This window comes from Salarias fasciatus, chromosome 11, assembly GCF_902148845.1.
Source record: "Salarias fasciatus chromosome 11, fSalaFa1.1, whole genome shotgun sequence".
Lineage (NCBI taxonomy): Eukaryota > Metazoa > Chordata > Actinopteri > Blenniiformes > Blenniidae > Salarias > Salarias fasciatus.
Genome location: NC_043755.1, coordinates 7265545 through 7287644, shown reverse-complemented (window position 1 = coordinate 7287644; position 22100 = coordinate 7265545). Strand labels below are relative to the sequence as shown.

The 22100-nt window shown below is 47.4% G+C and overlaps 1 protein-coding gene across 2 annotated transcripts in view; it reads right to left on the bottom strand.

Annotated features, from left to right (window-relative positions):
* Positions 1 to 293: 293 nt before the first annotated feature.
* The window catches only part of erfl3 (Ets2 repressor factor like 3), a 47393-nt gene continuing 25586 nt past the window's right edge, over positions 294 to 22100 (bottom strand). The window contains exons 2-5 of one of the 2 annotated variants that reach the window (XM_030103097.1): positions 14617 to 14851; positions 5496 to 5620; positions 4189 to 5342; positions 294 to 4034 (exon numbers count right to left, since the gene is read on the bottom strand). In XM_030103097.1, the coding sequence (XP_029958957.1) occupies positions 3351 to 4034; positions 4189 to 5342; positions 5496 to 5620; positions 14617 to 14851 (2198 nt within the window). In that variant the 3' untranslated portion in view covers positions 294 to 3350. The remainder of the gene's footprint in view (positions 4035 to 4188; positions 5343 to 5495; positions 5621 to 14616; positions 14852 to 22100) is intronic. The other variant, XM_030103098.1, reaches the window with a different exon arrangement.

The following is a 22100-nucleotide window of genomic DNA, read 5'->3' as shown; positions in this document are numbered from 1 at the left end:
GCTCGGGGAGAAGAGGTGAAAGAAGAGAGACTAAAAGAGGGAGAAGATAGACCTTTACACAGTAAAACAATACACATCTTTTTCTCATTTTAAAATAATACACCCCCCCCCCAAAAAAAAAGAAAAATATACAGGAGCAAGAGAGAGAGAAAGTAACAATATAAAATTAAAATTACAGGACAAAAAAAGATAAAATCATTCCTCCTGTGCCCCTAAATACAATCCCACGCTGTTGCCCGTCCCTCTCTATTCCAGATGTTATTTCTGTCAGCATCAAAATGAATATTAAACAATTTTTTTTTTAGTTATATTACATTTGTAACAACTAAAGACAGAAAAGGGAGTTTCTGGTTGAGGGACTAGAAGGTTTAAAACAGGGAATGAAGTCTGGGGGTGTTCATCCAAAATGATGTACACAACATAAAAAGCAACAGCGAACAGAGCCATGGAATAAAAATAATGCCAGGTGGAGAGGTAAAAAAAAAAAACCCAATGAGAACAATAATGAGGACAACAACGACAATCAATAGCATTTACTGACTCGAGGAAAAAAAAATCATGATAACCTTTTGATAGCGAAATGTAATGTTTGTGCTATTTGTCGTCTGTAATGACTGCTGAGGCCTGAAACATGATTAGAGACAGCGAGCCTGCATTTTTTTTTTTAATATACAGTTTTACCCTGCTATATCATGACTTGAGAAAACGCCAGAAACAAAGTGAAGGAAATCCAGACAGTAGGTGCGATGTGTAAGACCTTCTCGAATGAAATGACCTAAAATGAGACGAGACATCGGTTCAGTCAGCCCTTCTGTGTGTTGTGCTGCCGGGATGTAAAACTGAGGTTAGCAAGCCAGCTAGCTAGCTCCAGGTCACTCGGTTTGTAATACCACTTTCTGCCACAAGGGGATGTCGGGAGTCTGTCTGAGATCGAGTGTGTTCCCAATACAGGAGAACAAGAAGATGATATATATGTATTCTGTTGGCAAATTTGAAGTTGAAGAACTTTTAGAGCTGCACTCACAGAGAGAGAGAGAAAGAGAGAGAGAGAGAGAGAGAGAGAGAGAGAGAGATGAGATATGAGCAGAGGTCGTAAGGCAGCTGTCAGTCCGGGTTTCAGACACGGGACCCGGTGGGTGTGAGCGAGTGCCTGCATGTTGTGACATGTTGGGTCCAGACTACGGGGGTCTGCTGAGGAAATCTGACACAGAGCGCCTGCAGGCCGTCCGTCTCCCAGTCCGCAGGCCCGCCCGGTCGGCCCGGTGGTCGTCAAACGCAGGATGGTGCGAGCGTGTGAATGTGCATAGATTGAGGAGAGGGCGTTTCGGGACAGGGCCCGGGCGCTTCCAGGATCAAGCGCGGTAATGATTAACCCGTTCACCCGCTGTCTGTCCCGCCGTCTGAGCCGCTGTGAACTTTGGAGCGTCGCACTGACTGAAAGGATGGGATTACTTCACTAAAAAACCCATGAGCTAATTCCAAGCGCACCCACACACACACACACACACACACACGCGGGGACAGCCTGAAGAGGTGGCCCGGGGCCAGGACAGCTCAGACCAGAGAGAACCCGAGCCGAGCCGAGCCGAGCCGAGCCGAGCCGGGCGAGACTGTAAACAGGAAAGAGCAGAGAGCTGCGCGCTGAAAGGGCAAGCTACTACAAATGAAGTGAACAGCACAACCAACCACACAGCTGAATCACTGGCCGCCTGTTCCCAGTCCCGATTCTCCTCGTCTTGCTGGCCTTATCCTGATAGACTGGCCTGCCGTGTTTTTCTGTGGCTCGATTCATTATGACACAAATGTGCAAGGAAAAGAAAAAAAAAAAAAAAAGAAAAGAAGAAGAAGAAGAATCCCCGGACCCCCTCCGACATGTGTTTACCACTCAAAATAATCCATTTAGAAAAAATCCTGAATCAATCACGTCATTAAAATGCTATGGTTTCTTTTAAAATGTAACTTTTCTTCAATAATTTCATTTATAATATATAAAGATAAAAGTCTGTATGTGTGTTATTAGAGCTCGGCTTGCTCTTTTGTACATGCTATAAAAACAAGGCATAAAGAGGCAGTGTGAGTGTGTGTGTGTGTGTGTGTGTGTGTGTGTGTGCGTGTGTGTGTGCGTGTGTGTGTGTTTGCTGGTTTAGTTTAACACTATCTATGATTGTTAGACGAGCTCTCGCTGGTGAAGGAGGATTCTGTGCTGCTGAGGGAAACGATTTTCAGTGTACAAGCCGTGTTAAGGTGAGGTGAGAAGGTGAGCTGACTGTTGCTGGCTGGAACCCCCCCTCATCTCTTCCTCCTCCTCCTCTCCTCTTCCCCTCCTTCCTCACTCTTCCCAGCAAATCCCTCCTCCCCCTCGTGGTCCCCTCAGCAACTCTTCTCCTCCATACTCCTCGTTTCCTCTCCTCAAATCTCCCTGGGGTAAAAATAATTTCTGTGTGTTGATATTTCAACAGGTGGTCCGCGAGAAAAAGAGGGGAAGGACAGGAGAGAGACAGACGGAAGGGTGTGTAAAAGTCAAAGGCTCTGCGAGGACAGTGCACCAGAGAGTCAGAGTCAGAGTCTGTGTGTGCGCGAGTGTGTGTGTGTGTGTGTGTGTGCGGTCGCGTGTTTGCAGTGCTTTTAGTCCCATTCACTGGTTTTCAGTTTGTACTTGTGTGTCCGTGTGCATGAATCCAATAGACATACAGCAATAGGCTTCCCTGAGTGGAGTGGGCCAGGTTTAAGAGTCGGTCCGACGACACCCAACTGCCCCACCGTTCGGTCCGAGACACGGTTTCCTTGATTCACGGGGGATTCATGAGATACAGGTCTTCACTCTCCTTCCGTCGCTCACTGTGTGGGTTTCAGTACAGGCACTTAAAGTCCCGTCTTCTTGGAGGAAAGGTGGGCGGGTCGCCGTCCGCGGCGCGCCGCCGAGCCGTCCCGGTGGGCGTGTCCCCTGAGGAGAGAGCTGACTGGCCGCATGAAGGCGGGAGAGAGGTGCTACTGGGGCAGGTCGTCCGGGGCGTCACTGGCCAGGCGGGAGGTGAATGTTGGGGTCAGGAGAAAGCCGCCTCTCCACGCTGTCATCCCTGTGGCGGTCACTGCGTCTGCGGCGCGAGTCTGAGGGAGGCCTGATCCAGACAGGGGACTGGGGATGACTTGAGCTCTCTTTGAGGTGTTACTTGTGTGTGTGTATGTGTGTGTTTGTGTGTGTTGGACTGTGCTCTCCGGTCACTGAGGGTCTTGGGAGTCTAGTCTGTCAGTGCAGGAGAGGGATTACAGAGGAACCATGTACATACTCCGGTACCGCCGCCGCCGCCTCCTGTGCTGCTGCAGCAGTAGTGTTTGGGCTGAGGCTCGGATCAGCAGTCTTTATTCTCCAGAGAGAGCTGCGCCGTGGCGCGGTGGAGCTCGGCGCTCACCTTCCGGTGTGTCGTTAAGGAGCCTTCATAGCCCATCGGTGGTGGGCTTTCTCCGTCCCCGCTGCCCGTCCCATCTTCATCCGTCTCCATCCGCCCGTTGCTTTCCCTCCCCTCCTGCGGACGCACTTTCTTGTCGTCGGACTCCTCCTGCGAAGCCTCCATGCGCTGGTCCTCGCTCCAGCGCCTCTTGAAGCGCAGCTTGAGGGGGATGCACTTGGTCTGGGGGGTCCCTGCCTGGGCGGTCTGGGCCGGGGGGGCGTTGCTCTCTCCGGGTTCGACGGGTTCAGTTTTGAGGACGGGCAGCGCCCGGTGGGCGTTGGAGTGTATGTGCTGCGAGGTGAAGAAAGGCATCAGGCCGGGGGGAGGAGGAGCCGGCGCTTTGAAGACGTCCTCGTCCAGGTCCTCGTCGGGGTGGGGCTGGTGCTGGCCGGAGGCCGTGCCGTTTGCCATGTGGTGGTGGCGATGGTGGTGGTGGTGGTGATGATGGTGATGATGATGATGGTCAGACGCTCTGGAGTGGCGAGGGGAGAAGAGCTGGAACTCCTCTCTCTCGTCGGGATCTTCATCGCTGATGTCGGTCACCTCCACCTCCTCTTCTGACTCGATATCAGAGATGGGCTCCACCTTGACACAGCAAAGACAGGAGACTGAGAACTACTGAATCTTTACCTGTTTATGTGTAAATAAAGTCGACACTTTGATTCAAATTGAAATATTTTGTTTTAAAAGTGATACATTACAAAAGTAATTTAGAGATCCACTGCATGTTCCTGTGTACCTTTATCTTGGGGAGTCCGGCGCTGTTCAGGGACTGCGTGGATGACGATGCAGAGATGACGCCCGAGCCGCCAGCGGAGCTCAGGTCGCTGCCAAATGACAGCGAGGAGCCCAGGCCCGAGGTGGAGGACATGGACCCGGAGCCCGAGCCCGACGACAGCGAGCTCTGCCTGGGTTTGCCCTGCCCCTCCCTCTGCTTCTTGCCCGGCGGCGGCGGCTGCAGCTTGAACTTGAAGGGCGACATGTGCGGCGGCTCCTCGCCCAGGTGGAGCGGGTGGTGCATGGGGTGGGAGTGCGGGTGGGGGTGGGCAGAGTGAGGAGGGTGCGGGTGGTGGTGCGCGGAGTGAGCCAGGGTCGGGTGGTGGTGGCGGTCGCCCCCCCTCTCGCCTCCTCCGGCGGTGGCGGCCCGCTCCGCCCTCTCGGCCGCGCCCCGCTCCGGCGCCAGGCCGGCCTTGTCGGCGGCCAGCCGGTGGGGCTGGGGGATGACGATGTTGGGGTACTGGAGGAAGGCTCGGGGGCTCAGGCCGTAGTTGTAGACCGACTGGGTGTGCGCCTGCAGGTAGCGCTTCATGTCCTCCGGGTTGAAGGAGAAGTGGGAGCCGAGCATGGGCGACAGGGTGGGCGAGGGGGTGTAGGGGAGGTGAGACGTGGGAGTCATGGAGAGAGCCGGGGACAGAGGGGGGGCCAACAGGCTGGCCCCTCCCGGCCCCGGCAGGGGGGACACGGGGAACGGGGACAGCGGCTCCGGGTGGATCCGGTGGCCCGCGGGGCCGCGGGAGCCCGGGTGGCCGGCGGGGTTACCCGGCCCGCCGTACATGCGGAACAGCGTTTCGTGGGACAGGCGGGGATGGATGATGCTCCTGTAGCCGCCTCCTCCTCCGCCGCCTCCTCCGCCTCCGCCGCTCACACCCCTCTCCCCCCTCTCCTCTCCGGCCCCCGTGTTGCCCTCCTCGATCTCGGAGTTGACCGAGGTGCCGTCGCTGCAGTCGCTGACGGAGCCGCGGGCCATCCGCCGGGCCACGGAGCTGAACATCCCGCCGGGGCTGCGCAGGTCCTCATTGGGGGAGAGGACCTCAGAGGGCGTGGAGGGAGGGAAGCGAAAATGGGTGTCTGCGCCCGTGGGGACGGGAGGGGCGCTCTGAGGAACGCTGCTTCCTGTAGATGCCATAAGAAGGGGAAGAGAAAAAAAGAGAAGGAGAACAATGAGAAATAATTTCCTGTATAATCCAGCATAATCATGCTCACGCACTGTGGGATTAAGAGACGTCTAAGTAAGCACAGGCACACTAAAAAAAAGACGAGACTGACCAGGCTTACCAGTGGAGCCCATGTCGATGAAGGGGTAGTTGACCAGAACCAGTTTGTTGAAATTGAACTTATACGTGAACCTCTTGCCTTTGGTCTTATGGAGGATCCTCTTGTTGTAGTAATATCTGAAAACCAGGAGAAAGCAGACGTTTAAATAAGTAGAACAGGCACAGGGCCAGCACAAGCGGCTTATTTAACTCGCAGCTGAACAGCTTGTATTTGCTTCCTGTTTTAATAAAAATGATGCCAATGCATCGAAAACCAGTGCATACAGCTTTAAGCTGGGAAGTTTCTAAGATCTGGAAACTTTAAAAAAAAAAAACAACAACAAAAAAAACAACATGATTTACAAAAACAGTAATGTTCAAAATGACTAGTGTTACATCTGTAATATTAATAAAAAACACAAAATATTTAAGGAGTATTCAACGCTATACGACAGATTAATTATGATTTTTGAAACAACTTCAGACAGTAAAATGCAATTTTGAAAAACAAATAAAGGAGAAAGGTCTGCAAAAATACACACACAAAAAACAGCGACACACACAAATATACAGATTACTGAAAATGAGACCAATACACATCTCAAACAGCCGGTTAAAAGATTAAAGACCCAGAAAGTAAAATATGGTAAGGAAAATTCAAATTTAAGACTAAAAAGTTAAAAGCCACATAAAAAGTGCGGAACAACATAAAAAATGAAAGCTAAAGTAAGAGTAAAACATTTAGAAGATCACGTAAGTATGCAAACATTCAGGCATAAAGTTATGACATAATAAAATACAAAGTGGAGCGAGTAAAATCAGCATCGCCAAAAGTTTTTGTTTTGTGTTTTCAGGAACAACTAATAACATGATCAAGTGCAACGTGATCAGTTAATCTGCCTTTCTTGATTTCAGTATGCCAGCGATTAAAAAAGACGCTGCATTCATTGTTTATTTTTCACACCATCAAGGAAAATAAGCACAGGAAAGTTTATGTCGTGACGTAAAATGAGGACTTCCCGTTTCGTTCCCGATGTTACTGCAACTCTGACACAGCAGCACACGTTTTAATAAGCATGAGTCTTTCATGCCTCCACCCATCATAATAGATATTAGAGAGTGTTGTATGACATTTGCACAAAGCAGACACAGAAAGGAGAAGGGTGGGAGGAGGCGGGGGAGAGGGTGAGGCAGGGGAGAAAAAAAAATAGATAAATGAGAAAGAGAGGATGGACTGGGCAGCGCGGGGATGCTGTGTGTGTGTGGAGATGAAGCAAATGAAGAGATCAGAGGCGAGTGTAGGCACCCCTCACACTGCGGTCAGATGTGATGTTATTTCGAGCCCGCGTGGACTGTGGAAGCAGCAGGGTGTGTGAGGAGTTCTACGTTCAAGTGGGGGAAACTCAACATGTGTAAACTTTGCATGGGTGGCATCGTCTTTTCAGTTCCGATGTCAGACAAGTGTGACACACGGTGGCATATTTAGTCTTTCATTTTGCTTGATGGACCCATCTCTTTATGTAACAGCGAAGCAAAGCCACCAATAATTCAGCCCATCTTTATCTGTTTATGTAATGGCCATTCTCTCCTTTTTTTTTTTTCTGTGCTTTCTCTCTCCCATGGCTCCTGCCTACATTACAAGGCTCCATTTTTATTAACCTTTGTCCAGCTACAGCTCTTTATGTAACATCTCCGCTTTCTTCCCCAGATCCACATCCACTTTATGTAACCTCTAGATCTCTGACTGCCAGCCCTCATGCACCGAGGCAGACTGAGCAAAGAAAGAGGAGGAGATGAAGAGTGAGGACGAGAACAAAACAACAACAACAAAAAACTGTTTGTCCATGGTGGAGGGAATGGGCTGGTGCGCGCCACGCTCACACAAACTACCACCTATCCTTTCAACGCTAACCCTGGCTGTTAAACGCGGGACTTACCCAGACTGCACTTTTCTCCTCGTGTCTGCATGCCTACCTGCTTTTATAGCACTGGATGCTGCTTTCCCTTCCTCCAACATGTGTCTGCTGGCACAAAGTTAAGTGATGAGTGCTGGCAAAGATAGGGGCTTCAGGGTATGTAGGTAATGTTGAGTTAATCAGAGCCCATTGACTATCATTACACTGAATGGTAGTTATCGAGACGGCGGTGTGTGCGCGCGTGTGTGTGTATGTGTGTGTAGTGTCTGTTTGGTGGTGGGGAGGTGTCGCCCTTCACCCTCTCTTATTATGCTTATTACGCAGACTTGTTGGACCGTTTTTACTCTGGGAACAGACTGTTGCTCTTTTTTCGCTTGTTCTCTTCACCACCCACCACCCCCCCTTTATCCCACTGATACCCCCCGTCTCTCTCTCTCTCTCTCACTCCCTCTCATCAATCCACCTCCCCCTCTTTATCCTGACTCTCTCCACTCGTCCCCTGAGGCAATGGTAGAGGGTGAGAGAGGGAGAGAGGGAGAGAGAGAGAGAGAGAGAGAGAGACAGGACAGGCCTGCACTGTTGAAAACATTGTTTACGCCAGGCACAAAGCAGCATGTAATTTCTGCTCTAGGGGAGACACTCACAGGAGCCAGGAGAGGAGGGGAGGGAAGCGGTCGGGCGCGAGGGGACGGACAGAGACAGGCAGGCAGGCAGGAAGTCAAGCAGAATTAAAACCACGGCAGGACTGTGATCGAATTAGTCGACAATAAAAAGTCAACAAGCCGTGCTGCAGCCCGCATGAGGGTGCAAAATAAACGCGGAAAGAAAGACTGGAAAATCATGTGAAAACATACATATTTCTGAAGCCCACCCCTCCAACCTCCGCACTTACAATGGAGGCCTCCGAGCTGTCAGTTCATTAGAACAAGACTGACTTTAGAGTAAAAGCACAAACTTTTCCAGACTTCTGACCAAAGCAGGATAAGCAGGATAGATAATGTCTCTATTTGTAACAATAAGTCACACAAACTTCATCAGCTTCCAGTATTTGTGATGAATACTGTAAGTTTTTTTTTTTTTTTTTGATGCAAAATCTGATATGGAACTGAAAAAAATAACGAGAATGACAGGCACTGACACTGCATGACCCCAAGCAAAAAAATGCAACCAATTTAAAACCTTTCAACTACAGTGCGTTATGAAACTTTTATGCGGGGTAAAAGCTCCACTATTACATGTAGTAATACAACTGATAAAGTCAGTAACACTGCAAGGCTGCCCATTTATTCTGCAACACAAGCCACAAACCCCAAGCCTACAGTAAAAGAAGTATGGTGTTTGTCCTGGAAGTGACGCCGAGTTTGGCCAAGACTCCAAGTAAAGAGCCTTTAAAAACTGAACTAAAAGTAAACTGGAAAAAGTGTTTCTTTGTTGTATTGACTATGCATTTTGTTTATCGATAGGAAAAGTAGCTGAATCTATTTCATGGCGTTGTCATTTTGCAACATTTTCACAGCTAGATAAACTGTTGGCACGATACTGTAAGCTTGTATATCACCGTCAGGACAGGTATGAACCATTTCAATACCTTTATCTGTTACCTTTAGGTTCCTATTAAAAGGGATTGCTGAGTGTGAAAATGGCATAAACACACGGGCAGATCCCAAAAGCCAATAATATCACTGTGCTGACACATCTGTTTTAGGCTCATGGCAGTCGGCTTGCGGGGAGAGCTGCCAGCTAAAGTTTTGTGTGTCTGGAAAGCTGAACGCACACAAACACACCCGCTGCTAATGCACCGAGTGTGATCCTCATAGTTGGAAGCAGACATCAAATTTGTGGCCACTGAAGCTGTTTGGAGCACATGGTTGCCCATTCTCCCCCCCACCCCACCCCCCCGCGCAGTCATACAGTCAGACGGTCTTTGAAGAGCATTTGAACTCACATCAAAAGAGAAGAAAGAGATTCTTTGAGTGCCTGTGTTTAGCTGCCCACCGCACTCGCTTTACATGCACAAGTGCATGCACAATAACCATCCTGTCCCGTGCCATGTTGTTCAGACTCACTTTAACACATGGCTGCTCGTGTGTCCCAACTCACTCCCAAAATGTAACCATCGGCTTCACCGCACTCACTGTTTAAGCAAAATGTTAGACTGAACGAATAACCGGCGCAAGTCTGGATTTAGAGCGAAGCATCGAGAGAGCACTCGTTTTATCAGCTCAGTTGTTACTGTGAGTGGTTTTAGGACGGGGATTAAGGCTGCGATCACACAGACGTGCTGGGGTCCAAAACATTACCGTCAAAGCAGAGAGACATTCACCAGAGCGCAGAACTAATCGATGGAAAGATAATTAAAAATACACCTTAAGTAGGTTTTGAAGCTTTTACAAGGGAAAAAAACACAATTCTTTTATAAAGCTGTGCATTATTTGTTACCAAAAATTCTGTGTGACAAAAAAAAAACTCCTCTGAGTCCTCCTATAAGATGACACATCTATAGGATTAATAATCTTTGTTAATATTGCTGCACTCAGATGGTGTGCAGTGGAAACGTGTTGAAGCGGCCCCCGTGCATGTGTGTGTGTGTACAGCCTGTGCGTCGCCTATTGTTGGGCTTTAAATAGGAGCTGACTGTGACAGGAAGTTGGGATTACAATACTCCCCATGCGTCCCATGTTTATTTTCTGCCTCTTTCGTCAGCGGTGGTTGTTGCACACACATCGAGGAATGATCTTCCCCTACGCACACGCGCACACACACACACACACACACACACCAGCTGCTCACACTCAGGTGTGTGTGTGTGTGCTCGTGCATGCAACGTGCCCGTGTTTGTGTAGAGGACAGGTTTGATGAAGGTCTGGTGACTCCGAAAGGAAATGAAACGCGAGGGCTCGGCTGGAAGTCGGATAGCCGAGGCGTCACATGGTCCACGTGTGTGAGGAAGCGTGTACAGAACACTCCGGCGTGTGTGTTTATGCGAGCGCAACTTGTGTGTTTTCTGCCCCGCTTAGAATATAGAGGCCGCATTCAGTGCGGGACAAAGACGTACAGATACAGACAGTACTCATGTATAATGAACACATACGTGCTGCACATGCAGACAAAAGAAAGACAATGCGCACGGGCGTATGTTGAACACTGAGTCCGGCACCGGCCCTGTCCCTGAGTGCTCCCTCTGCACTTTCTAACGGGCCCTGGGCGTTTCCACACAATGCGCCGCTGTCCAGAGAGAAGAGAGACCTTCTGACCCATAAACAGGCCGGGCCAACAAGGTGAGTTATAGCGGGCGCACGTGCACGTGCAGCATGTTTTGTGCATCAGTCGTTTTACTTCAAAACACACATTAAAATTAATTTTAAATGATTACTGGGGAAAAGAGGTATTGCCCCATCATGTTCTTTCATCGTGCATAAAGTCATGACAGGTCTGCATCGGTCTCACAGTAAAACAATCGTGCTATTTGTGTTTTTCACTTGTGGCAATTTTCCAGCTGTGCAAGTCCATCACAATTACATGAATGTTGGAAATGAAGCAAACACTCCAAACACATGTGCAAGCAAGCATGCTCAGGCAAGGGTCTGCACAATAGTACATTTGTGCATGTGAATGTGCACATATGCGGTGTTGTTAATCTTTGCCAGCTGTGTGTGGCAGTCCCCCCTGACCTCTGACCGCCGGGTTTCGAGCCAACCCTGGCTGCTGGCTGGCAGACGGAGCAGGAGGGGGTGGCCTGGAGGTCCCCAGGTGCCGGGACCTCTTAGCATGATTATACTCATTAAGCCAGCACTCTGCAATAAATGACTGGCAACAGGCCTCATTTCCACCACTCTACTGTGTCGATCAGTGCAAGTCTAGAGCAAGGCAGAGGTGCAACGTTATCCATTAGTGGGTATGTTTATTCGGTCATATTTTCACGCAATGAAAGCGCCGCAAACAGTCGAAAAACGTGTCCATGTCTGCCTTTGGCGCCTCAGACAGAATGCTGAGTAGTACTGACCTCAAACTATCAGGTGAAGCCAACCAAAGCATTGATCATGAAGGATCTCACACCCTCCAGACAAAGTGAGGCGAACAGCCTGGGGGAAGACCGGCTGCAGGTATTTGTAAATACCGGATTACGATTGATTCAGTAGTCTTTAAATGTACTCACAAGACCAGAGGCATACGAATGTGATTAGTGAATTTCTCTGTACATTAGCAGATTGCTCATTTTTGTTGAGAGAAACTTCCCGGTGGTCACTCCAATATGGAGCGCAGCAACAACTTTGAAACAAAACTGCACGGCTACCAATCATCACAACTCCTGGACTGAATTTCCTCAACAACAAAACTGATTTTTGGACTGTGTCCCGGTGAAAACCCACACACACACACTGCCGTACGAACACGCAAACCACATCGCTGCAAACCTCAAAAGGTTCAACGATGACAATAATTAAAAAGTAAGACAGCCTAACCTCTTGATGTCCACACACACACACAATTTACATGCACACTCTTGCGCATAAAGACACTTGCACAGTTTGAGTGTAATCCTCTCTACAGGAGTGGGAATTTCACAGCAGTCGTGGGAGCGGGAGGCCAGGATGACGCATGGACCGAGGCTGTGTCCCCTCAACGGAAAGCCGGCACATACACACACGTCTGCACACAATGCAGCAGTCCTGATTAAGGGAATTTCCACCATGTGCACGGCAGACAGGAAAGGATAAGATCACTGAGGTAAAAATAATAATTACAAAGGCCAAGTGATAAAAAGAACACTTCAAAACAAAGCATGCCTTTTCAAGTATGTGTGCATGTGTGTGTAGTCTAATTGCCACATGCCAAGTGTGGTCTCCATTATTAGCAGCCCCCAGGTTTTCTTCATGTGAAGGGCACAAGGTTTTCCTGCTCCATATGTGGACTGTTACAATGCACATGTGCAATTGTGTGCCTCTTTTATAACTTCACCGGTCTTTGGTGCCATTAATCCTCTCGCCACATTACTATTGATGTGCGTGTCGGCAGGCGTCATTTCCAGCACCTATACAGATGAATCACTGAAAAGAGCTTGGGTGTCAAAACAGATGACAACCTGGACATGTCTGCGCATTGTTTCATTGACTGTCCTTCTGGCGTCGAAGCGTGACGTGCCTCTGCACACTTTAAAGGCTCGACGTGGAGACAAGCTGGCTGTGAGGAGGATGAATGCGAACATGGCAGTAAGTGGATGAGAAACTCCTGAGAAGAAAACCTGTTGATCGGCCGCTAAGGCCGCTCTATCAGAGGGCACTAAGGCCCGCTATATACAGTATAAGCACTTACTGCAGCCTAAGCTCCAAATCTGTTACAGCCCCAGAGGATGGAGGTCCTATAAATAAACAGGCTGACCACAAGTATCCCGATCCGCATTCTTTTTCTCTCTAATTCAGGAATCCTAAATCCAGATTGCAAGTCCGAACGTTTGTGTGTATTACGTATAGTCCGCGTTAATTCCCTCTGTCTGCACAAGAGCCCACGTGCCAAATAGGTTATCTTAATCTCACCAGTGTAAATGGGTGTACATAAGCCCTCCCAGCGCTAAATGAAGTAATTCAATGTATTTTTCTCCCTTGATGGCCAGTGCAACTTTCTTTAAAGTGCTTAGCCTAATCTTGGCTCTGTTTGTAGGTCCACAATGAGGCGGGGACACAACGCAGTGAATGAACTAAGGCGTGTGTGCGTGTGCGTGTGTAGAGGAACTCCAAATATGTGATCCAGATATGTGATCCCTGTAACATGCACATTGAGTAATTTGATAGAAATAGTCCAGATAAACACTATTCATTATATATTTCAACTATTTGATCTGCTCAGTAGAATTTTTTGGATTTGTTGAGTTTGTTAGTTGGTCTTTACGGGTTTTCAATTTTTCCCCAAATATGACACATCAACATGAGGCTGTCACGAATTTTACAACTGTTAAATGACAGTTTTAGTGACTTTTAGCTCATATTAACATGCTACACTTATGACAATAACCACAAAGACATTCATGTATACGCCAAAAATGATGAGCATATAAACATTACCATGACAGTGGATCCAAAACATTTAGTTTTATGAGCTTGGAACAAGGCTCACTGCTTAAGTGTGTCACCATCATAATGCCATAATGGGCTTTGGATATAACTTTAACCACGAGGTGTAAAAGTGTGACTGTTGTAACTCCACTTGGAGAACAACTGAGGCTAAATTTGTCCCGGTCAACAGAGGGTGAAGTTAATGAGGCCACCTTTCGTAAATATAAACGCTGCTGGCTGCACATGCTCTGCTTCCAGGGGTTTCAGTGTCTGCTGTAGTGTTGAGAAAGGGCATTTCAATAGTTCATGAGTGCAGACTAGTAAACGTACAACTTCACCATCAGACCTACATTTCTACTGGCTGTTGTACTGCCTTACTTCCATCTCACCTTCCTCATTTATGTAGAGGATTTTGTCCGCTGGCCACAGCAACATTCGCCAGAAGAACTTAAGCCACGACAAGGCTCAGACCTTTGAAAAGTTCCATATTATCTCCAGCTGTGGACAAGCTCATGCTTTCCTTTCCTGAGTCATTTCACCGATCTAAAACTCATCTGAGGTACATTTGTCGCGTTATATCACAGAAATACCCCAAATTCAGCCCACGCCCAAGAAGAGCTCCTTTGGGTGGGAAGTGACTCATTCCAAACAAGTTTTAAAAAAGGATTTCCTTTTCCATTAGTGACCTGCTCCTCAAAGTGCCAGAAAACCAGGGAGCACTCACATTTAGGGCAAAATTGCAGTCCGCCACCTTGTCAACATGCAGCTACTATGGGAAACACAACATTCTATATCCAGACACACTTTATCAGCCACTTTTGATCCATGCAGTTCAAGAAAATGGGTTTATCTCACTGACAATGTTCAATGATCAGATTTTCTAATGAAACAATCAAGGATCAGTAAAGGCAAATGTAAAAAAAAAAAAAAAAAAAGGGCTAATAACCATAAATGGCACATTAATTTCAATTATATTCACCCATTCATACACAAAAGGTGCAATGAAAGATACCCAGTCCTTCCACTGTGAGCAGTTTGGTGCTCAAGAACACTTCAACATATGGACAGATGGGGGATTGAACCTGTAACCTTCCAACTCAGTCACAGCTGTCCAGTGTACGCACACTCTCGCAGACACACAATTCAGCAGGTTTCTCAGTCCGCATACCTCAACGCTCTGCTCAGCTTATCGTAGTTCATCTGAGGTTTACACTTCCTGGCCCCCCAGAGGCGGGCCACCTCATCGGGGTCCTTGATGACAAACTCGCCATAGTCGCCCTGCCAGGCGATGACGTCGTGGTACTCCTCTTTCCTGAGCAGCTCCAGGATGAAGTGCCACAGCTGGATTTGTCTGGACCCGGGACTCGACTCCGGCTTGTAGGCCCATTCTGGGAAGGCGAACCCTGCAACATAAAGACAACAACAAGCGCAGCGAGTCAGGACAAGATGTTTGAGTTCTGCCAGGAACAGTAAATACTCATGTGGAAAACAATAAAATTCAAATCTTTTTGAGAGGAGGGACATGAAACTCAAGCTCAAAGAGTAAACTCTCTTTTATCTCTGTGGAGAAACCGACTATAAAAACTTGCTTGAAGGAAGCGAGGGGGAAAAAGACTGGGATATGATTACATTTAGTAGACAGCGTTTGCTTCAGGTGACTGTTCTAAAAGAGAAAAGAGGATTACAGGTGTCTGGCCAAGTATAGATCAATTACAGCAGTGCAGCTCAGTGCGCACAGCGGACTGTCCCCATTCAATCTTCACGTGGCAGAGAGCTATTTTAACGACTCTCCCAAGTTTCTGCTGCATTTCCTTTAATTTCCCAGCCTGAATTAAACATGCTGCTCAGGTTACTCTCAACCACTCTATTTTATGGACATTACTGAAGTGCAGAGCAGCAAAAAAGAAAAGAGCGAAGAGACACTAAAGGAACAAGATGTCAAAGACAGCTGCATTAAAAGCACCTGAGCATGCCTCCGTCTGCAAGGTGAGATTCTCAGATCAATTAGTCTAATAAAGTCAGGGGAAGTTTTGGATAAATCATAAGATTTATCACCAGCTCAACCACGGCAGCACGGCGAAACTACAACACAGAAAGTTGTAGTGTCAGTGGGCTTCATGGAACAGCTCAACACACCGAAAACCTTTCCACCTCTCCTCCACCTCTTTCCTCTCATGCAGTCATTCTTTCCTCCGAGCGGAGGAAAACAACACGTCTCCTGTCTATCCCTCCATCTCGCTCTCTCCACCCGCTGCTCGAAGGAAACGCACAGCAAAGAGACGCAGAATGAGACCGTGGGCGTGGGTATATGACTGTTTGCATGAGCATGTGTGCGCCCAAATGTACAAGTTGGAGAAGAGTTTGTGTGCGTGTTTGAAAATGTTTGTGCAAGTCTCCCACTAACATTCTGTTGCCTGGGTGGTCAAGAGAATTTGACACGATTAAGCAAAAACAGACTATCGCTGTTAATATTTAGTCACATATCGCCTGGACGAGATGTTATTTCACCCAGAATCGTCCTCATTGCTCCAGCAGATGCACGAGTGAGGAGGTTGTCTCAACAAAGATTCAGCATCCACTCAGCTCAACTGTCACTTCACACCCATTCATCCTCCATTTATCTATATTTTGGTGCAGTCAATGTAGAAAGACTCAGTTCAATTATACCTAGAAAAACAGAAACATCCATCAGTGATACTGTACACCTCAGTATTCCTGTGTGTTAAATCTATGTGAGATTACTTATATTGAATTCAATTGATAGTGTACTGGGTATATTGTTTACATTACATTATCCTCATTTAGATTTTTCTTTTTTTCAATTTAGAACATTAGTACTGCTCTAAAATGCAATACAGCAATATAAAACGACATCCTTTGAAATCAATAAAGCGTTAAATCACCATGTTTCTGACACTAATGAGTTTCGGTGCTATTCATTCCAGGTATATTGTTTTACAAGGGACAGGAGGCTCTATTTTTATACTCTTGGCTCATTTTATTCCTGCTCTGAAACGGCGTGGAAAGACATATAATGCCAGCATGGAGCCACTGTTTGCCATGTGCAAATGCACAGCATGCAAGTGGCAGCAGAGGAAATGAGGCAGGCTGGGCAGGAGGTTGGTTAACAAACAGCTCAAATCATGAGATTATGATGTGCAGGCCTGTCAATGGATTTGCTGGATGACCGCCCGAGGCAAAGATAGATAGCCTGATAATCCCCTCCGCACTAGCCTGCTCGCACTATCCAGTCAGTGTTGCATAACGGTAAATAACGTCTGTGAAGCATCTATAAATCTATATGTGTTGTGACTGTGGCAGATGAAACTTTTCATCAACTTAAGCGAGCGCCTAACAAGTGTGTTGATTTTTAAAAATAGCGCGGCAGGGAAACTAATCTTTCTATGTGTCTTCTTACTCATCGAATGTAGGCTACCAGCCATTTCTCACCACCTTTTCTCGGTTGTTTTCCTCCACAGCAATGTATCTGCGAGGCATGGTCAATGAATCACTCAGTAGTCCCACCTACTCAAGAGTCATTTTGTGATAGAAAATAAAGATTTCTGGATACCTCAAACTATATGCGCCATGCCTACACATTTTCCATCCCCAAACTCCAGACAGGATTTTATTAGCGCTGAACATTATGCACATAGCAGGTGGCCGACAGCAGCTGTGCAGGCAGCCACTTTTCTTTAAACTAAAGATTATTGTTCCTTATAACAAACATGGCAATGTGTGAAATGACCATGGGTGTAAAAACTGCAAACTGTCTCATCTGCGTCTGTATTTTCTCAGACTTTCCAGGCCTGCATATGCAAGAAGGAGCTAACATGCAAATGACACTCTGTCGCTAACATTTTATTTCCTTCCTCTTTTCCCACCCTCCTCCTCCTCCTCCTCTTCTTTCTCTGTCAAACATTCAAACAAACACTTGTCGCACAATCAAACCTTAAATGAACCACAGCCACAGGGGAGCAGACTGGGGGCCATCATGAACACAGGAACATACAGAGCACGCATCGCGCAATGATTAAAAAAGAAAGAAAGAGAAAGAAATGAGAGTCACCCACACGCACTCCTCCACCAGACGACGACGCGGTCTTTCCAGATAAGGGAAAAATTACTTTGAGAGTGTCAAAACAAGTCATGCTGAGAGGTGGTTGGTCAAATCCCCAAGCGTGCTAAAATGAATAAATGAGTGTTGTTGACTGTATCTTAACTACTCATCCTGGAGCACTGATGCCAAAAAGGAGAAAAGCTCCACTGAAGCCACTCAGAGGGGTACAGTAAAGGCCTGTTTGTACCAGCTGTGCAACGCTTTGTAAATAGTATGAAGTAAAACCAAAAGAAGTCACAACTCCTTCAGTGCTTGAGCACTGATTTGTCCAATCGGCGATTTCGTCTGGTTGTCTGTAAAGATGCATAGATTCACTTCACCGAGGAAGATGTTGAGATACTAACACAACAAAACTTAAGCTTGAACATAATTACAGCCTATTCTGTTGATGGTTTTTAAGCGTTGATGGTTTCATTAAGCTTCAAAAGTGGATCAGATAACAGAAGTAAAGTTTGCATTGTGGAACTAAAATAGATCAGTGGTATAGCTGTGGCGCTGCACGGTGGTGAAAGATGTGACATTTTCGTGAGTCCATCTCTGCTGATGGAGTTTTCTGGCAAAGTTGACTTTTTCTCCAGTTTTCTCCCACAGTCGAAACTAATTCATGCTCAATTCAGTGGTGAATCCAAATTCTATTCTTGTCTGTGTTTCCTGCCCAGGGTCGACACCTTCCTTTTACCCAAAGTCATCTGAGAATTGCAACGAGCAGTGGTGCATCTGACATTCAGCTGCGCCTGGCTGTGCACCGTCATCCGCAGCATCACAAAGTACAGTGGTCAGGTGTGTGTTTACAGTACAGGTGCAAAGTACATCTACATGTCAGAGCGTTCTTTACTTTACATAAATCTGTCAAAACCTGCGCTTGAAACGCTCCCGACATGTACACTGTCCTGTTTGCATGACGGAACAAAAGTGACTTCTTTTATTTGACCCTGTGTGCGTGCATGGTGTGTGTCGGAGACAGTGAGGATTATGTTTAGAGGAATGCTGAGAGCAAGAACAGGTGTCTTTGTCCTTCTATCCAGTCAGAGTGCGGAGCTGTCCTGACTCACGTTGGATCAGCTATCAGACGCAAACACACTGATCCGTTTCATCAGACTTGAACACCCGATAGGAGCGTTTCAGCGGGGAATTTTTGGAATCTGTGAGTATGCGAGCATTCAAAGTGTGGGAAGCTGCACGGCGGGACGGAGAGCGCGGAGCAAGCGGCCGCTGGAAGCCACGCAGTGTGACCTAACCCCCACCGCCACACTTAACCTCTCTGACCTCCACTCTCCCCGTTTGGCTCCTTGCCTCCCTCAACCCCCTCCTCCCTCCTCCCTCCCGGGGGAGACACCAGATAGCCATTACAGCATGCATGCACAAGCCACACACACATGCACACACACACACACACACACACACACACACACACTGCATAAATAATGTAGAAACCGGTGTGGAGGGCTGACGATAGGGGTGCGCCTAATCTCTGCCCTGGGACACAAGAGAGAGAGAGAGTGTGTGCAAGTGCGTTCAAAAGTGTGTGTGTGTGTGTGTGTGTGTGTGTGTGTGTGTGTGTGTGGGTGGGTGAGGGGGGCAGTGAGGGACAGGTGGTAGAAAGTGATGCAAAGGGGATGAAGAGGAGGAGGCGGGGAGGGAGGGAGGGAGGGAGGGAGGGTTGGGGTGAAAGACAAGAAGGGAAGACGAGATGGGGTGAGCTCTAGGACAAGCGGGGAACAGAGAAAAGAAAGTAGGAGAAAAGGAGACCGGGGAGGGAGATCTGGGAAACAAGAGTGGGAAGACCGAGAAAGAGAGACAATAGCTAGAGTGGGAGAAGACAGAGGGGGAGGATGGATGGAGGGAAGGAGCAGGAGGAGGGGGATTAAGGGAGCGATGAGATCATAGCTCGTCTGGTAGTCTGTTGTCATCCAGGTCAGATTGCTTATCCCCCCCCCCACCCCCGTCTTCACTCTCCTCCTGCTCCTCCTCCCCCCTCCTCCGCTTGCAGAGTGCGGATGCCTCTTTTCCTCTGTGTGATCTTGGTGGCAGGCCACGAGCAGACTTCTAACACTACTGTCATTCCAGCTATGTGTTGCTGCTCACCAGGCCAACAATGACCTCCACTCTCTCTCTCACACACACACACACACACACACACACACACATACATACACACACACTGCAAAAAGAGAGGGGAGCCTGAGGAGGTGAAAGCAACCCAAAGAGAGAGAAAGAAAGAAATGACAAAAGATGAAAGAGCTAAGAGTGAGTGAAAGGAGAGTAAAGACTTTTTAAAGGCAAACTTGAGTGTTGCTCTGAGTTGACTGCAGATGGATGCTGCAACTTTAGGAGTCGTCTTGTTCACTGCACGCCTTTTTTTTCCTCCAAAGTAAGTAGTAACTGTAATTAGCAATAACAACTTTACCAAATACTTATACTTGTGTGAAATTTAGACTGTTGGCTGGTTTGTAGACATTTTAAGATGTTTTCTTTCCTCTTGTAATCTGATAACGTCTTAATCAATTAATTGAGGAAATCATCAGCAAATTAATATTTGATGACTACACCGGCCTTAAAAAAAAAAAAAAAAAGAGTGGCTGGATAACCGACCTTGAACTGAAGTGCCATGGAGGGCAAGAGCTGATGGGAAGGAGGCAGAGACAGACGGGCAGTCAGACAAAGTATCAGAGTGAGAAAAAAGATGAGGAGGAGAGATTCCCAGAGCTGCGAGTACTACTCAGCAGCAAATCAACTGACAGCTTCATGCCAAACTAACAGCCAAGTTGCAAACTCAGGGTTTTTATACAGGGCCAGGGCCTCTGAACAGCCATTAGCGGCAGTTGGCTGGCACCGTACTACTTTAACCCAACTCAGCTTTAGCGTGGATGTGGGAAAGGACGAGTGTAAGAGTGTGTGTGTGTCTACGTGTGTGTGGACTGGGGGTTGGGGGGGTGAGGTCACTGTCGGCTCAAAGAGTCTGTAAAAGCACTAAAAACTGAAAGACAGTCAGTATTTGTCTACGGTATATTCATACGCAAGTATACATAGCCTTGTCTTTGTCACAGCTGCTTGGATGAGTGAAACAGCCCGGAGCGCTGAGCGGGGGGAACGGAGACGGCAGAAACACAAGACAAGAGGTGGACGGGTGGGATGGAGGGAATAATAAAAGACTTGGAGGGTGAGACACAGAAAGTAAGAGTGAAAGGAGAGAGAGAAAGAGGAGGGTGGGCTCCGCGGGGGGAGGAGGAGGGTAATCAGAGCCCATATGCCTGAATCCCAAAGTGTCTGGACTCTTCCCACCAAGTCCATTAAAAATTCATTAGGCCAATACGAGAGGAAGACTGGGGAGCGAGACAAACAGAGAGAAAGACAGGGGCATGGCAAAGTGACAATAAAGTGAAGAAAGAGAAAGTGCATCGGTGGAGAAACGATCAGGCAAGGTGGTTTAGAGTAAAATGGTTAAATCCGAGTTCTTTAGAGGTTTTACAACAGTTCAATAAGTACGAGTCGCAACATGTTATTGACACACACACCTGAAGCGATGCAACTTCATATGTGAGGGAGAAACGAGTGGGGCTCCAGGAATCATCGATCGACAGGGCAAATTCTTTCCTAACAATAAATAGACGTATTGCCTGAAGTGTATTCTTCAAGAACACATCTCCACACACTTACAAACAACATTTACAAACTGTTTGATGAACGAGACCATTTTTCACAGGAAAGCTGGAAAATCAGCAAATATTGACATTTGACTGACTGGAAATACCTGGATCTGGTTGAAAAACAATTAATAATATGATTTATTGGTTTATTTAGCAAAATAACTTAATTAACTTTCTGTTTATCCAACAAATTCTCAGAATAAAAGCATCCATCTTCAGTTGAGAATTGCTTGATTAAAAATTGATTTGTGGCTAAATTATATGACAGATTTTATGTGTCGCATCATTGCCGGTCCTGGCGTTTTCCACAGTGGAAAGAGATTTATGTGAAACGCTGCAGTGGCAACGTGCAGAATACTCCCATTTAATTTCACAGGTCCTATTTTCTTCCTACAGCAGGACTTGCACTTGCCCGTGCACAAGCCGGAGATCAGTGTGGCGGTTTTTACGGTAACATGCAGAGAAGATTTCCTTGTCGGGAAAATAATCTTCCAGAGGATCGAAGCTTGTTGCGGAGACTCGAGCTAGAGGCCGATTCTCCTTGAAGGCTCTTGTTGGAGGTCTTGGCTGAGTCAAGAGCATTCATGACCTGCGCTTCACCTGCGAGCCACAAGGGGTTAAACACGCATCACACACAAAAACATGTAAGCCTGCAAGGCTGCTCAACTATTCTTGGAGGTCAACACAGTTTACATTTTCTATAGGGCTCTTACTTGCTGCCATATAGCTGCAGAGAGGAGTGACAGAGAAAGAGACAGAAAGAGCAAGAGAGAAGAGAGTGCTTTGTGGCCTTGGAGTGGCCAAAAATAGCGCCACACACAATCACACACACACTGGGGTTATTGTTCAACAGTAGCGGGGCAGTGGAGAGAGGGCAGAACAAAC